The following is an 18,449-nucleotide window of genomic DNA, read 5'->3' on the forward strand; positions in this document are numbered from 1 at the left end:
TGGTCAATAATAATTTATTTACGTTTTTAGTGTATTTGAGTGATAATCCTGTTTCTAATACACATTTTTGTTAAACCTAGACTTATAGGTTTTAAAAAAAAATCTATATGTTTAACATTACTTGAGCTTTTTGGAATTGTGTTTTCCTGTTTAAAAAGGTGACATAGCGGGAGGTAAACATTTCAGAATTCCCTATCCCTATATTGCTTATGGTTTAAAAACATTTAAAAAGTTTTAATATTTTCTTCATTGATATGCCACTTGACAAATGTCATATCAAACAAAGCAACAGCTGAGAAACCTTGTATATACAATTTGATTGTGTTTCACTGTGACTCTTACATTTAATTGTGCTGGTGCTTCCATAAAATACCTTTTTATCTTTTCAGTTCTGAAGATGACCGGCGCAGACATCAACTGATGCAGTATCTCTATAATGAATGCCAACAACTTTCTGATAATTTTGAGGCTAATGCTTCACAATTTGACTTGGATTTTCTTGAGCAACGCTACGAAGATATCTACAACATCTTACTAAGAGCTCAAGAAACTGGAATATTTGCTAATATTGACGACATTTTGGACAGCATACAGACGACACTGCACTTGATTGTTGCAAAAAATAACCACACCGGTGGATTTCGGCCTGCATTGATCACATCGGGTGGCAGAGGACGGCCATCATGGGACATTTCTGAAGACCAAATAAAGTACCTCTTGGAGTACAATTTCAGTGTTCGGGAAATTGGGCAACTGTTAGGTGTGAGCTACAGCACTGTACGAAGGAGGATGGCAGACAGCAATCTCTCTGTCAGAATGAACTACAGCAACATCAGTGATGAGGATCTCCAAAGATTGGTGTACAATTTTATTCAGGAGTGTCCTGATTCTGGAATAAAATCCGTTTTAGGGTATTTAAATAGTGTGGGACTAAGGTGAGTGTTGCACTAAAAGTGTGTGGGATTTCCCTATTTCACATAGAAGGTGTAGTAAATAACTTTTTAAAAAATGTCTTTTCTAGAGTACAGCGCTCAAGAGTAATGGAAACAATGAGGGTAGTGGATCCTGTGGGCACCATCTGTCGTGGCATTGGCATCAATATAATACAGAGAAGAACTTACTCTGTCCCATCACCCCTTGCACTTTGGCACATTGACGGCAATCACAAATTGATACGGTAAGATCTTTCATGAAAATAGAACTATATTTTTTTACTACAGTTTAATATGAAGTCTTTACCTTACTTTATGAAGGTGGAGAATTGTGATTCATGGTGGCATCGACGGATACAGCCGAAAGATAATGTTCCTCAATGCCAGCAATAACAACCGAGCAACCACAGTTCTTCAAGCATTCTTAGGTGCTGTTCAGAAGTTTGGCTTGCCAATCAGAGTACGCAGCGACAAAGGAGGAGAAAATGTTGAAGTTGCTCGATATATGCTAGAGCATCCCGAACGAGGAGCAGGTATTTACTTGAGTTTTTTTTTTACGTATAGAACACTTTATCACATTGTTGTTATGTTGAACATTTAACCTGATTATGCATTATTGCTCTTTATAGAAAGAAAAAGTTTTATCACTGGACGCAGTGTACATAACCAAAGAATCGAGAGGCTCTGGAGAGATGTTTGGTGTGTTGTCACTGTGAACTACCGATCTGCACTACAATATCTGGCTGACACTGCAGCTTTAAATCCAGATAGTGAACTGGATTTGGCTTGCATTCATTTTGTAATGCTACCCAGAATAAACCGGCATTTAGAGCTTTTTTCTGCAGCTTGGGACAGACATTCACTTTCGACAGAGCAAGGTCGATCACCTCAACAATTGTGGATTAGGGGTCAATTAATGGCGAACACTTCCATACCAGATCCTTCAAGCGAGCAGGTTTGAATATTTAATCATATTTTAACATCTGACTCTGTTTCCAATTCTAATATCTTTTATTTATGCTGTTGTTATTATTATTGTCATTTGCAGATTGATGAAAATCGTTATGGAGTTGACTGGCAAGGACCAACCCCATTGGAAACAGAAGAGACAGTGATAGTTCCTGACACACCGGAAAACGTCAGAAGACAGGTTCACATGCTCCTTCAGGAACGAATTGACCCACTGAGGGACAGTGAGTGCTTTGGAATGGACATCTGTTTCGAGGCCTTGCAGTTGGCGAGGCAAACATTCCAAGAGTTTTCATAATTTTGAATTCTCAACTGAACTGGGTTGATTGAGGAGAGGATGTTTCACTTCTGTTCTACTGAATGAACTCAGTCCAATTGACAATTGAAGCTTCACAACTGTGTGTTTTTTTTTTTTTTTTTTTTTTGTGCTCTAGGACAGCATTACAATAAGTTCATACTTGTATTTAAGGCTTTTTGGTGTGAAAATGATAAAACTATGTTTACTGCAACCAGATGTTTGGGAAGGCTCTAATTCCTCAACAGAATGTACATCCCCTACCACTGATTGTCAAAAAACATTGTTCTTTGGTATTTAGATACTGTTAAGTTTTTATTTATTTTTATTGCACTGGAAATTTGTCACATTAAAAATATTAAAAAGGCTTGATTGAGGACTGGAGGTGTAATTTAATCTTTAAATCTAACACATTTTGTTTTGTTTTTTTTTTTGTTTTGTTTTTTTTAATTTGGCCAAAATGTCTTTCCATTCTTATACATTAGAAAGCTATTATTCTTTTCCCCTCTGTAGACTTGATTTTGGTCAATGGTATTATCACAGTTCTTTAAAACATCAAAAGTGGGTATATAGTCCAATAATAACCATATATTAAAAAAAAAAAAAATTGTATGTTCCGCCCCAGTCTTCATTACATTTTACAAGCTCATTCTGTCAAAGTTGGTTAGTGTGTCAATAGTGAACAAACTGTTTTGCCAAACCTCAAATTACAATATGAGATATTTGGAAACATGGAAAACAAGCCGTTTCCTTTACTTGTGAAATAATTTAACTTGTTGGGAGTAATATTAACTTGTACATTTTTTTTTTTTTTTTTTTAAGTTTTGTGGATGTATCCAAAATTCTCTTTGCGTTACAGAAGTTTTTCCCCACTATGGCTACATCTGAAATTTACTTTGTGCCTATGGTGGCCCTCATGATGCTGTAAAACTTGAATACACAATGGGCAATGATTCCCTGTTTTGGGGCCCCAAAACTTGGCAATGAGTCCTTAGAGTCCCTGAATGAAGGCACGGATGGTATTTTGATCATTTCAAATATTAAAATGTCCTCCAAGGATAAGGCTGTTCTCAATTGAAATATAAATGAGTTTCAAAAAAAAAAAAAAAAAAAATGCTTAGCGCTCATTGACCAATTAGGCCCCCTAGTGGTAAAACATTTTCAATTGGTTGAACTATGATTACACAATCCAGTGGCCCAGACTCTAGTTACCATGCAGAGCGATCTGAGTCCTGCAAATGCAGGCACACATTTATACTTTGTATAAATAAATGTGTGCCTATACAATGTGTGTACTTCTTTATACAAAGAACTCCAGGGTTAATTTTAAAGTTTTAGACCAAGAATTTAACCCCTATCATTGGCCCAACGCTGTTTGCGCTAGGACCCCTTTGCTGTCCCAGTTAATGCCTGAAGTGAATACAACGAGGTCAAAAACGAAACATTTTGAAACCTTTTATATTGAAAGTCCAGCATTTTTGTAATACTTAATAAACACTTAGATGAGACATTGTCCAATTTAACAGTTATTTATTAATGACGAGGGCAACAGCAACAGAGACCAACGACATGAACCAACAACAGAAAGCAACGACATTAACCAATCACAGAAGGTAAGGAGACTTGCAGAGTGCTACAACGTCTAAATAGATATGCAGCAAACACATGCAACAAATAACTATGTTCGACATTTACATATGCAGCAAACACATATGCAACAAATACTATGTTCAACATTTACATATGCAGCAAACACATATGCAACATATACATATGCAACAAACACGTATGCAACATAGACATATGCATAAACCAACAACACTTAGCAAAAACATTTAAGAAATAGACATCAGCCAAAGACACGTAGCAACAACACAAACCAACATCTACATACACACATTACATGTACTTTTTTTTGACACAAACGGAACGTCATAAAACGGCACATTTCTGAAGCTGCTAAAAAGAGGGAGGTGAAGAGAAGCCGCTGCACTCAAACTGAGGGTCGATTTGTCCATACCATGGCGGAAATATTTCATTTAGATATTAATGAATGGTCTCAGATTGGGAATAAAGTGTATAATATGGGACCTTTAATAATTGATGCTATGAATGAAGCGAGGCTGAATGATGTGAAACTGCTAAACCCTGCAGAGTTCCTTGAACCAAAGAGGGCAGCGCTGGTGCACAAAGTATAAAGACTGGACATTGTACATAGTGTCTCCAAAGAACAAGTAAGACTTGCATTTAATCCAGGAAATTGTGGTTTGATGTGGCTGTTTTCACAAATGTCACTTTATCTGAATCTTTGTGGTTTTTGCTTTTGTCTTTATTCAGATGCTGGTGGTTTTAATTGATTTCAATTAAATTTCGCATAATAGAACTGCTTATAATTATATCTTATTGGATATATTTGAACCATTCTCACAAACCCAAAGTCAAAATCAGTCATTTAAATTTTTTTAAGTGTTTTGTAAGGAGAAAACAGGGACTGTGCCCAGAGGCATATTTTTATATTCTTAAACTCGTTATTTTCTTTTACTCTTTAACTGATTACAGCTGTTTTAATTAAAGTGTGTATGCATGTGTATTCAGGTTCCGCATATTGTGCCAGCATGCTGTTTCACACCAGTACTTTGACAATATAATTGTCTTCTTCATTGTGCTGAGTTGCATCACCAACGCTATGGAGAGGCCTGACATAGATCCCGAGGGCACAGTGAGACAAATAAATCCTCAAAGAAAATACACACACACACAATTATTGTCAAGCATAGATAATTTTTTTTATAAAACCAATGAATTGTGTTACATGAGTGCTATTAAAAAAAACAAGATTAAAAATGAATCACTTTGTGCCCTTTAGGAGCGACTGATCCTAGATGTGGCCGATTACCTTTTTTGCTTTGTTGGTTTTGTGGAGATGTTCATGAAGGTAAACATGTCTGGTGTCGTCTGTAAAATGTAAAATTTATCTTTCATTTTTAGTTGATTTCATGATTGCTCTAAGAATCCATTGTGTTTTAAATATGTTGGTGACTGATGAGCTGTTATTATTTGACATCAGGTCACAGCATTTGGTATGATATTTGGAGTTACGAGCTACTTCCGCAGCCCCTGGAACATGATGGACGGTTTGCTGGTGATGAGTTCTGTAGTCCAAATCCTCATCTCATTGGTGGTTCATGAGCAACACCAGATAGTCGGCATTCTCAGAATCATTCGCCTAATTCGAGCTGTCCACCCCCTTAGGTATTTTATTAGTTTTTATGTGTGTGTTCTTCATTTTTGTAGTATCTCATCTCAGTTCTGCTTCCTTATGGTGTCAGTTTGTTTCTTCAGATACATACACTGACTCCAACAAACTTATTTGTTTATGTTTGTGTGGTCAAGGATGGTTAAACTATCCCCGAAACTGACGCTGGCTATGGACGCTCTGAAGATATCAATGAAGCCAGTTCTGAACATTCTTCTCTTGTGCTTTGTCTTCTTCTTCTTTTACGGCATTCTTGGCATGCAGGTAAGGGGGACACATAGCTTTTATCTTTTCTTTTTCTTTTCAATCTTGGCTCTGGCCAACACTTACCACACAGTTACCACTCAGACATGTACCTCTTTATGGAATTAACAGAGATGCCTTCAGGTGAAAATAAAAATAGTCTCACGCTGTCTTTAGTTGTTTAAAGGGAAGTTCTTCTACTGTGTGGGTGAGGACTTAAGCAACATTGTCAACAAGTCTGACTGTCTGGCAGCCAACTACCACTGGGAGCGGAAGCAGTACAACTTTGACAGCCTGCTGCAGGTATAGATTGACATTCAGTGATGCCTGAAAGGAAATTGGGAAAGGATGCAAGTTAACACTAATGCCATCTGGAAATACAGTCAAACTGGAAACGCCTTTTTCAGAGAACATTCTGGGACTAAAAGGGATTTTTGTCATTGGAAAATGTATCAGGAGAAATTTTATTTTATGGACAAGGACTTAACACATCTGGCAACACATCTATCTCCTAGCAAATTAATGTATATATAAATTGAACCCAGATAGCCATTTTACTTATATTCATAAAAGTATAGAACCCAAAATTATTTCCTCCAAAGTTAGTGTACGTTGACCAGTTATTTCTGCTTCCCATTTAGGCTATGATTGCCCTCTTTGTGATGTACTCCAAGGCTGGCTGGGTTAACATCATGTATGATGGACTGGATGCTGTAGGAGTTGACATGCAGGTATTTTATACAATTATCATGTGCAGAGATCAGTGCAAACTGTCATCCAGTACTCATCACCATTAGAATCAGTCAATAAAAGGAAAAGAGACCATCTCTTGTGTCTCCAGTGCCTTTTCTGACTGCAAATACTTGGACCAGAAATTGCTTGAAATTGATTTGGATATCCCCTCCTCCATTACCTTACAGCCCATTAAGAACTACAACAAATGGATTCTGCCTTATTTCCTCTCCTTCATGGTGATGAGCTTTGTCTTGTTGGACATGTTCATCGGTATAATGGTGGAGACCTTTCACAATTGTCAGATGAACCAGAAACAAGAGGAGGTAGAGTTGGGAAACGAAGAACATCTGATCGAAAGCCAGGGGACTGAAGGGGAGTCACCTGGTAAGACCAAACAAACAGCAGGTGGTATTTTTTTTATGTCTTTAGATAAGAGCATCCCTGAATGTGTCAAGTGTTGCATATTTCCTGTTTTTGCATATTTAAATTTTTTTGTCATTTACATGCTGGCTTGTTTGTTTTAGAGCGTGAGCAAACGGCATCGTCGGAAGGTTCCTGGATGTGGCAGTTTTTATATATGATATGTACCAGTAGAGCCCTGGAACTCTCAGTGACTGTCATCCTTATCATCAATGTTTTGCTGATGGGGGTCGAACACTATAACCAGCCAGAGGTAACACACACAAGCACACACTCACCACTGACAGTTCAAATTCTGATTTAACTTCAACCCTTTGACTTGGTTGTAACAATGATGCGTGTGTGTGTTATTTTAGGTCATAAACAAAGTCACTGACTACTCCAACTATGTGTTCATGATCATCATGATCACTGAGGTTCTATTGAAACTTGTGGTGTTCGGTGTAATGAAGTTCATAAAAGACCGGTAATACACTAGAATGAGTGGCGTTGCTGTTCTCCTTTCTTATGCTTTAAGTCCCTGAAGATGTTTGTGTGTTTAGCTGGAACCTCCTGGACATCATCATCATCTTGCTTTTCGTCATTAGCTTTGTTCTCACCCAGTTAAGGATGGCAAACGTCATTTCTTTCAATCCCAGCATCCTGAGAGTGTGTAGGATGCTCAGGCTCTCTCAAGGTGCACACACTCACACACACAGGCACTGAACAATGAGAACTTTATTATTTATTATGAAGGTCTGTTTATGTGTGTGTGTATACATGTACATAAACATGAACATTTTCCACAACAACTCCTGTGTTTCTCGCTAGTGCTGAAGGCCAAGACGATAAGAACCCTGATAAAAACCCTTAACAAGACTCTGTCTCAGGTAAAAAACACTGTTTATTAAGGTTACATGGCTATTACGTGTGAACTCTTCTATCTTGTTCAGGAATTTTTATTTAAGCTGATGAATCCCAACAAACGAGGACAGAAGAAATAAAGCAGATGCATCAAAACATGAAAATGTGATTTAAAGCCACAAACTCTGTCAAGAGCTTCAACATTTCTCTTGCATTTTTACTTTGGTATAGGATTTGTTCTCAATTTCAAAAGCAGCACCTCTTATGTTTGTCTTGACTCAGAACAACGTGTCATTAACCACTCAGTTATGCCTGCACGATTAAAAAAAATATTTCTGTTTTTAATCTTAAAAAAAGGACTTTCACTGCTAGCTGTTTGGATCACTTTACGGTTCTGGAAGAAGTTATCAACAATAATAAACAGTACCAAGAGGGGGGATTTGTTCATTGCACAGAAACACAATGCTTACAACTTATACCTTGTTGTAAAGGGGATTCATTTGGTTTGCTAGTGCTGTATAATACAGCACCAGCTGCTGTTATTAAATAGGAGAAATAACTGAACAAACACATATTTACCTATTTTTCATGCTAAGTTTGTATTAATTTTAGCATTGGGAATGTGGAGTGTATTGCAAATTTTGAGCTGGCAGGTCATAGAAGTGGATGCATGAATGCAGTCCACTGACATATTTTCAGATGTTTCCAAAAGTAAATATCTGAATCTGCCTCAACTGACTTCAGGTCATAACTAGTTTGTGTTTGCAAATCTTCCACAGCTGCTCTGTGAGTGAGAGTATTGATATTCAGAGAGAGAGTGACAGAGACTACAGGAGTTACAGAAAAAGACAATTCATTAAATGTTTTAAAGACGTTGCAATCTAAGCCACAAAAAAACACTTTGGTCCGCACTCATGGAGTGCAAACTATGGCTTAGATTCCATAAGACTATGCCAAAACAAGCATATGGGTGTTTTGTGTCCTTTCAGGTCAATTGATTTCACTAAAGTCAGATAGAACTGCCAACCATTGTACTCCGTGTTTAGTTTCACTCTGGCTTTGTCTCTTCTGTACTTAGACTTATACAAGTTGCCCTGCATTTGCACAATAATGAGATATTTTCATGTACTTTGGGACCAAGGTTTAAAAATGTTGCAGTCTTCCTTTAAGGTGCACAAAATACTTTGAAAATTTAGTTTCTGGGTTATGAGGTTTGGTAAGCAGAGAATTTAACATATGCTTTTGTTCCAGGTTTGGAGTATCTTTCTTCTTTACTTATTCTTCTCCTTCATCTACGGCGTGCTGGGAGTGGAGCTCTTTGGCAAGTTAGGTAATATATTCATATTATTCAAATATGGACACGCTGCTGGATCCAGTGGCTGATTTCATATTTGCACTGACATTGTGGAGCAGAAGATGCATTACTCACATAGAAAAATCTGCATCTGGATATCTGCTTTGCTTGTTTCTGTGTCGATCAGAGTGTTCTCCTGATTATCCGTGTCTGGGGTTGCACCGGAACAGCAACTTTCATAACTTCCCCATGGCTATGCTCACACTCTACAAAGTGTGCACGGGAGACAACTGGAGTGGGATTTTGAAAGTATGAATGCTCTCACGCATGCATGCATGCAAACTCCCAGTATGATGGTTTTATTTTGCTCATACCCTGACCAGCTACCATACAGTATGTTGTCACTTAAAACAAACACTTCAACTGCAGCCATTATTTAAAATTAAAGAATTACAAAAATACACAAATAATGAGATATTTTATGTATTTTAAACTGTATTACCAGTTTATGGACTGTGTTTTTAAATTAAATATTTAGTTGTGTGTTTCACATAAATACAGTTTTGGACCCTTGAGTGTTTCTGTTTTGATTCAAACTTTTAAGTTTAGAAAGCTTTGTTAATTTGTTAACAAAACTTTACTCTGTGCCTTGCAGGACACAATGAGGAAATGCCGGTCTGATGACATCAATTGTCCGAGCTTTCTCGTCTGGGTCTCTCCCCTTTACTTTTCAAGTTTTCTCATTTTGGCTCAGTTTTTGCTGACAAATCTGATTGTAGCATTGACAATGCAAGTCCTGGAAGACTGTGAGGAGGTATAACTGCAGTTCACACGGAAACATTTCAGGAACGGCTGTAAAGCTTTTAAGATTTTTTAATCTTTTTAATCTGACATGGCTTCATGATAAAAAAAAAACAAACAAAAAAGTTCTTCTAATGAACTTGATGAGAAAGAGATTTTGATTAAATCTCTTAGTGTAATGTATCAAGGTGAACCTATAAACCTTAACTTCATTTTCAAAACATACTGATGACAGAAGCCCATTTTTGATTCCTTACTTTGAAAGTGAAATACAAAATGCTTGCATACTTCTGTCTTTCTCAGGAAGTTGAGACAGACCTGCTCGGGCAAGAAATGTTTACATCAGCAGAGGACAATGCAGGGATCTCCACCTTGGGCCAAAGTGATGATCAATCCACACCATTGGATTCAATCAGCCTGTAAAACTAAAATCTGTTGTTAAAATGGCTGTAAATATTGTGTATACAAGCCTTATACATTTTTATTTTTTTTTATTTATTTATTTATTTATTTAGGACAATGCATATTAATCAACATATGAGCAAAAGCTTCACAGTAAATATGCCAGAATTAGCCACAAAAGCTAAATTGCATCTGTTGTCCTAAGGCAGGCACATTGAACAAACATTGACAAACATCTCATATTTACAATAGTTACAATAAACATTAAACACAGTGTTAGTAATAAAAGGTAAACAGGATGTTAGTTACACATGAGTACAGGACTGGTTTGTTTTTAACCACTCTTTTAGTGTTTTCTTGAAGGTGAGATAGTTGTCACAGTTTCTAATATGAGCTGGTAGTGAGTTCCATGACTGTGTGCCTCTGATAGACACCACCATTTGGCTAAACTTAGTCCTGCGGTGCTGTATGTTACAGTCTCCTCTGGTTAATTGTACACAAATCTGTTGTTTTTCTATGTTGTTGTTCAATTTATTTCTTTTCTTTTCTTTATTTTTTAAATGTACTGGAATGAGTTAAGACATTGATTAAAGGGTTTAAATAGGCTGAATAGGTGTGAAGTTTTTCAAATATGATTTGAAAAAAAAAAATTAAAAGAATATTAATCTTTCAGATTTGTACACAAATCTGTTGTTTTTCTTCGGATTCATCGTGTTCCTTTCAACTTACGCAGCACCTACAGCGGTGATGCAGACGCTGCGCAAATATAAATCCGCCTTAAGTCCTGTGCAAATGAACTGTGTGCAGTTTTGGAGCATGTGTTTAACCTGATCCTCAAGCTGAAGGTGGTACCACAGCTCTGGAAGACCTCCTGTGTGGAGCTACAGGTACAGGTATATCTACATGCCGGTGGTTCTCATGTCCCACCTGATGAAAACACTGGAGAGACTGATCCTGGGACACCTCCACACCACAGTGGGACCCTCCATGGATCCACTGCAGTTCGCCTACCAGCCTACACCATGCTCTTGCTCACCTGGAGAAACCTGACAGTTAAAACACTGTTAAAAAAATATTATATATATATATATATATATATATATATATATATATACCTAAACAATAAACTGGACTGGACTCCCAACACGGACCCATTGTATAGGAAGGGTCAGAGCACGTCTATCTTCTGAGGAGATTGCAGTCTTTTGAAATGAAGGGGGCTCTCCTGAGGACCTTCTATTAACTCTGTGGTGGCATCAGTCATCCTGTACGTTGGGCTCTGTTGTAGCAGCAGCATCACAGAAAGGATTCAATCCTCCTTGGGAACGTGGTGAATAACATTCTGCATGGAATCAGTAATGCAACAGGTAACTTTTCATGGAACCTCAAAGTTTACAAAATAATTTATATAATCTTTTTGAGGTTTTATTTTCATTACATTCTTCAAGGTTTATTTCTATGGATTATAATCTATGGATTATTTCAAGAGCAAAAGTCAAAGTTCTTATTTAGGGCTAATGGCAGGCCTACTGTATACTAATGCCGTCAGAGTTGATCAATCACAGAATAAGACTGGAAAGTAGGCTTTAATCCTGAGCTTAAAGAAACAGAAATCCCAGTTAAGGCAAAAAATATAAAAAAAACTAACTAAAGATTATATAGCTTATGTATCAGGACAAAACAAAAAGGTCCTTACCAGCTGTCAAAAGTATGTCAATATAAACAACACAGAAAATATTGCACACCATTCTTAATTTAAGAAAAACTAACCCAGAAATCCAAAAGATCATGTGGAAAAACTAAATGATGTGAGAGCCTGCAACGCCTGAAATCGTACTGCTGCTAAATTCTCCCTTTTCTGTTACAAGCAAAGCCCATATTTGTGCAGAGTCAAGTCTAAGCGAACGTTACCCTCAAAAATGAATAAATAAATGAATATATAAAGAAGCCTATTATATCTTGGACAGTAATGTACTGTTTTCCTGCCAACTTTGATGTGTCTTTATGGATGGTGCAATGACGTTTCTGCAGCCAAGTGCCTCCCAATGAAAATGACATGCAGAGATGGAAACAGAATCAGATAGTTAATGCAAACTGAAAAGGTTCTGCATTACTAATTACACGAATGAAAAAAATGTAGGAACAAGGGAAACAATAACGGGATAAGATGATGCCATTGTTGCTTCCATCCCATCGAGAATGAGTGTGGACTTTTTCAGTGACATGTCTGACAGTTTTGTTGTAGTTTGGTAGGAACAAAACTGTCCCCACAGGCAGCTGACAGCAGACTGGCTGAATGAGTATTAAATCACACACCTGTTTCTCTTTTAGGAGGATGTTGTTTCAAACCAGAAACAAGCAGAGATGGGGTCAAGCTTTTTGAGATTGAAACTGTTCTTTCTTTGGAGATGAGGAAACCAAAAAGCAAAGCTGACCCATCAAGCATCACTGAGGTTCATACACTTTGTCTCAAAATTGATCATAATTACCTTTACATTACAACAATACTTTGATTTATGTCCCGTTCTTATTTTACAGAGTCTTTTGACAAGCTACTTTGCTACTCATGGATATGATGCCTTTCCAGAGGCTGTCTTGCCGAGTCAGATGCAGAGCAAAGTGACTGTGACACAAAAGTAAGTAATAAAACAGTATTTCACTGCAAGGTGGAATACGAGAGTCAGTCAGGTTTTGAGTACAAAAAGCAGGTAGATAATTTTCTTTTAATTACTGACATGATTTCAATAATCACCTTTGTAAGCTTTTTTTTTATCTAGTTAAATTAAGAAGACTTGTTGGAATTTGTATGTTTTGATAGTTTTCAGGAAGTTTTATGTTAAAGGTGAAATTATAATATAGACTCTTCAAAGATCTGACTTTTTATGGACAGATTACTTCAAACATATTCTACCATCTTTTTTTTTGTTGTTGTTGTTTGTTTTTGCTCAGTGTATCTGACGTCTGGAAAAATGTTTGTAACTTGCTTTAGTCAAAAATACCTCCAGAATAAAGCGTTGGCTACGAAAATACATTTGGAAATAAATTTAACTTTTATTGTATGACAGAGAATAAAGTACCTCGTTGTATGTTTACAGGTACATCCATTTTAAACATCAAGTTTTTCAAATTTAAAATCTGAAAATAAAACGATTTTAACTTTGTTGTAATTCTGTGAAACAAGCACAGTATGTCAGAAACTAGTTTTTATCGAGTTGTTTCCTTGTGTGGGGACATAAACTGTTCAGGTGAGCTCTGCAGCACTCCACCTACAGGTGAATAGCTTTTTCCGTACTTGCACAGGTGCATGTGCAGTCAAAATTTATGCGCACCGCTCCAATTTTACGTGCACAAACTTACACATATATGTGTTATTTCGAGCCCTGAAATTTTTCAGTGTATGACATGTTAATATAGTATGTGCTGTCTACTTCTTATTTAACAGAAACTGGTGGAGTCGGCAGAACAGCCTGTACCTCCACATCTCATCTGTCCACTGACCAAGAAGCTGTTTGTTGATCCTGTGAGAACAAGATATGAAAGGATTTATGGACGAAAGGCCATTGAAAAACACCTGAAAAAGTAAGTAACGTGTTTTAGAAAAATTACCAAGAGTCTGGAATGAGTAAAAGTATATATATATATATATATATATATATATATATATATATATATATATATATATATATATATATATATATATATATATATAAGGTTTATTTATTTTGAATAAAGAATTACTTGCAAGTTAGAGAGTGATCGTCCCAACTCGCATGAAGTCGGGAGAGACTCTGATGATTCATCAGAGAGAAACTGTTTTATTCAGCTGGTCCCCAGCTGAAGGTCAAACAGCAAAATAATATGAGGAATAGAAGACTTAGTGGCACCACTTTCTTCCAGTTTTCAGACAAAGTCCACATACCACAACAAGCTGATATCCCAAACAACTATTTCTATCTAGCAGGTGGAAAACCAGTCTCAACTCTGCCATATCAGAGTTCTGGGAAGAAAGTGGTCAGTCTGACCTCACACACGCATACACAATGAAAACTGTAACTTCAGTATTCTGTAAAATGAGAACACACAATATGAAAATGTAAAAGTGAATGGATTAACAATATTACATAAAGAAACTGAATATACATGTGATTATTATGAGTATATATGAGTGATTACCATATGCAGCTAAACTTCTTTCACAAACGTTATAATAGACTGATCAAAAAAAATATTTAGAACATTTTAAACTACTAGCATATGTTGTCTGAAAATTCATTGGAAGACTGAAAGATATTTCTTTTTAAAAAAGTAATTCATAAAGAAAAGTTACACAATACAGGAGAAGTCTTGGATGTCCACTGCATTTGCTCCAATAAACAAACCTAATTAGACAGACAGACAGACAGACAGACTAGTTTATTAATAATTAATTTTTATTAATATATTTAATATATTTTAAGAGATTTATAGGGCTGCACGGTGGTGTGGTGGTGGATGGGAGTTAAACTGTAGGTCCAATAAGGATGAGTCTTGAACAAAAGTTGGTCAAATCTGCAAAATAAAAAAACAGCTTCAAGATCAAGTAACTAAAAGAATGGAAGAGATTTAAAACAACTTTTAAACACTATCTGCTCCCCCATGGAGGTTGTTTTATTTAAGTTTTAGAACACTTTCCACAGCTCCTGAGTAATAACCCCACTCACAATTACCACTGCTCTATATGCACACATGCACACACACAAAGAAAAAAAAAGAAATTATTAATATTATTGTTGTTGTTGTTGTTATTGTTGTTATTATTATTATTATTATTTGTAAGTTTACTCATACCTGAATCTGGTGCCATTGTCATAACAAAAGTAAAGTATTTAAAATTATTTTTACTTTTTTATGTGGGTAAATTTTTATGCCAATAAAAATGTCACTAGAAGTATTTTTTAACCATTTGTACACTATAAGTTATGTTCAGTATTACAACTACCTCAGAAAACAAGTCTGTAAACTATGACATCATTAAAGCCTCATTTTATCTTGCAGGTTCTGATACGCAGGACTTCCTGATATGATTAGACTAGTGTATTATTTCTGTCAGATTTTTTTTCAGATTCAGATGGATGCCTGACAAGGCCCCTCTCTGTCCCCACTCAGCGTGCATTAGTGATGCGCGGGTCGGGGTTTTTTCCGACCCGCGAGTCCCGCGCTTTTAAAAAAATTGGACCGCACCAAACAGCCCCGCACCTCCGCTTCTATTTTTTTAACCCGCCCCACCCCATTAAAACACATGTTATATTGACGAATGCTTTTATTTAGTCTGAGAAAGGTGCATATGGTCTCCTAAATTGGCACTGGAAACTGGCAACACAAAATGTATTTTCATTTGAACGTTAAGCCTATAAACATAAATAGGCAAATAAATAAAGTGTTTTAAAGCGTTTAAGTGTTATAAAGCACATAGCCAATGCTGCTGCAGTTGTCTGCACTGATTACCTCGTTGAACCTGTCCAAATCTGTGATTTAGCCATTTGACCCTCCTTCTTTTTAAGGACGTAAACTCCCGAACGAATGTTATTCAACACTTCTTCTTCCATCTTTTGTTGCTTGTCTGCTTGGCGCTTTCTGCACGTAGCCTGCGAAGCCTACTACGCGCCTACGTGGACATTACGTTACAAAACGTGACCTGTGTTTAAATAACTGATAAATATTTTGTCTTACATATTATAGTAACAAAATGTAGACACAGATTAAGGTCTTTATTTTCAGTTTGACAAAAAATAAAATTAATAGATAGAACTAGATATTTCAGAATAGTAAACCACACCAACCCGCCCCGCAGTGAAGCGAAAATTCTTTGACACGCCCCAACCCGACCCGCGGGTAACCATCACTAGCGTGCATCTGTCATCTACCCAAGCATGTGTTGCCATGATGTCAAATGATGCCATGGCAACACAAGATCAAAAGAAATGGTTATGCCTTTGTGACATGTGTTTTAAAAACATACCTTCCGTTTAAACTTTACCATTTCATTCTATACTGTCAACATGTTAAAAATTAAACCTTTGTTTAATGAAGAACTCTCCAAACCAAATAAAAATAAAATATATATCCTTTTTTCACAAAACCCAGACATCATGGCGTACGTCTCAACTGTCCGTAATTTTGTTATTCTTCTCACTCTAAAACTTTTAGAGAGATATGGTATTTTCTCAAAGCTATCAAAAGATCAACTAATTAAGTTGTCAGAACACATAATTTTGAAAACGTTGGCAGGACTGCATAAAGACCTCCTCCCATCTTGGTCAGACATTCGTAGAATTTGCGAAAAGGTTTTGCATGATCTAAGCTTGAAGTTTTTCGGTAGTAAAAATGTGGCGCAGCTCATACTGGAAGAAGACCCAGGAGTGCTATTAATTATTGTCAACTTTATGATACATCATATCACATTTAATGTGCTGAGGAGAGTTAAAGAGCCTAAAGTTGCCATTGTATTACTGTCTTTGCTGTCTCTTCTTGGACTTTTATCACTTGTTGTAGCTTTCTGTTAACTGGGTTTGTTTATGCACCGCCCGAACTAAAAAAGCATCATACCACCTTACAAAGTTTTTGTGCAAATTCTGTCAAGGATTAAGGCAACAGAAACGAGGAATTGAGAAATGCAGGACTGACAAAGCAGGACAAAAAACAGGCAGGAATCAAAAGTTAAATGAAAGGAATAAGGGAAGGAAAAATTAAAACAAACAGACTTACCACAAGGAGAACACAGGGAAATGAAGGTGATGTGGCAGTAAATAAAATTAAAACAATATACACAAAGGTTAACTAACAAGGACCAGGTAAAGAAAAAACAAACAAAAAAAAAAAAAAAACAGCAAATTAAACCAAATGTGCTGAGTAAGAGGAAATGAAGAAAGCAGTAAACACTTAGGAAAACTATTTATAATAATAAATAACAGGCTATGTCCCTAATTAATTGACACACAGCTGAAAAATGGGCAGACCAAAAAATAAACATTTGACCACTAATCTGACCGTTTATGAAAGAAGCATTTCAGAGGAGTCTTTCTGATGTTATGATCTGCCAATGTTCACCAACCTGCAACAAAACTTCTGTTTGCGGAATAATTTTAGAAAAATGTTCGTGAAAATAAAATTGACATCAACATAACATCAACTTAATATTTAGAGAATCAGGAAACACAAAAGATAAACAAATAATTTCAAAGATTTTGGTAGGGAAAATTACAAACTACTGAGTCTTGCTTCAAAAGAGCTTGGCCTTTCAACCAAAATGACCTGCAAAAACAAAGAAAGACCTGGTCTGCTGTATGTGAGGAAACACATTCAAACACTACTACTCCCTCTACACAGAAACTAATAAAATATTTTCTGGAGCATGACGACAACTCAAGAGCTTCAACAGAATAAAAAAGAAACACTAACAAGGAAAAGAGTAAAATGCAGAAGTGGTTCTTGTGTGAATCACTACACGCTCTTTGGCAAAAGTTTACAGAGGTACATCACATGCAAATATCCTACAGTCAATTTTACAAAAGCCGTCCATTTTGGATAATGAGACCAAAAGTCCAAGATCGAGACACATGTCTTTGCAAGATTCATGCCAACACTCAGTTCATGGCCGATAAGCTCTTTTACCACAAAGTAATAAAAACCAGAAGCATCAAGTATCTAATGGAAAGTCTTTGTTGCCAGACTTCAGCAAAGAATGCATGTACGGAGAGTGCCTCCATTGCTTGAAGGTGGTACTTTCGATCCGAGTCAACAGACAAACTTGATGGAGTGGAGCTCTAAAGATGAAGAACGAGAAAAGAAGAAAAAAATGGATCAAGAGAGAAGTTTGTTGCCCATTTAACTGTTAAAGGATGTATGTATGGTATCCTGCAAACATTGTTGGCTGACTTCACATCAGTTCATTAGAAAATTAGATCATCATTCATGTAGAAGTAAAACCAACCACTTCTCTTGGCTTTTTATCACGGTGTTATTCTTCTCTGAGCTCAGGTAAGGACGGAATGAGCATAGAATACGTAGATAGACATTCGGAGATCATGAAAGTCCTTCACTCAGACCCGGAAAATGTTAGGTGCACTTTACGGTTCTGGAAGAAGTTATCAACAATAATAAACAGAGTACCAAGAGGGGGGATTTGTTCATTGCACAGAAACACAATTCCTTACAACTTATACCTTGTTGTAAAGAGTATTCATTTGGTTTGCTAGTGCTGTATAATACAGCACCAGCTGC

The 18,449-nt window shown here is 36.6% G+C and overlaps 1 protein-coding gene and 1 long non-coding RNA gene across 2 annotated transcripts; both read left to right on the forward strand.

Annotated features, from left to right (window-relative positions):
• The first annotated feature begins 4,363 nt into the window (after positions 1–4,363).
• On the forward strand, positions 4,364–10,228 carry LOC121657077 (voltage-dependent T-type calcium channel subunit alpha-1H-like). The gene is made up of 15 exons (XM_042012447.1): positions 4,364–4,430; positions 4,792–4,915; positions 5,264–5,448; positions 5,590–5,716; positions 5,873–5,998; positions 6,337–6,426; positions 6,616–6,814; positions 6,955–7,103; positions 7,207–7,316; positions 7,393–7,526; positions 7,661–7,719; positions 8,945–9,023; positions 9,175–9,296; positions 9,643–9,801; positions 10,092–10,228. Exons 2-15 carry the CDS (start codon positions 4,883–4,885, stop codon positions 10,209–10,211), a joined length of 1,692 nt encoding a protein of 563 aa, XP_041868381.1. The 5' UTR covers positions 4,364–4,430; positions 4,792–4,882; the 3' UTR covers positions 10,212–10,228.
• Positions 10,229–11,495: 1,267 nt separating this feature from the next.
• LOC121656307 lies at positions 11,496–12,835 on the forward strand. The gene is made up of 3 exons (XR_006013386.1): positions 11,496–11,557; positions 12,522–12,643; positions 12,729–12,835. It is a non-coding gene; the product is annotated as an uncharacterized LOC121656307 (long non-coding RNA).
• Positions 12,836–18,449: the final 5,614 nt, after the last annotated feature.

The sequence above is a fragment of the Melanotaenia boesemani genome, chromosome 17 (genome assembly GCF_017639745.1).
Source record: "Melanotaenia boesemani isolate fMelBoe1 chromosome 17, fMelBoe1.pri, whole genome shotgun sequence".
NCBI classification, from domain to species: Eukaryota; Metazoa; Chordata; class Actinopteri; order Atheriniformes; family Melanotaeniidae; genus Melanotaenia; species Melanotaenia boesemani.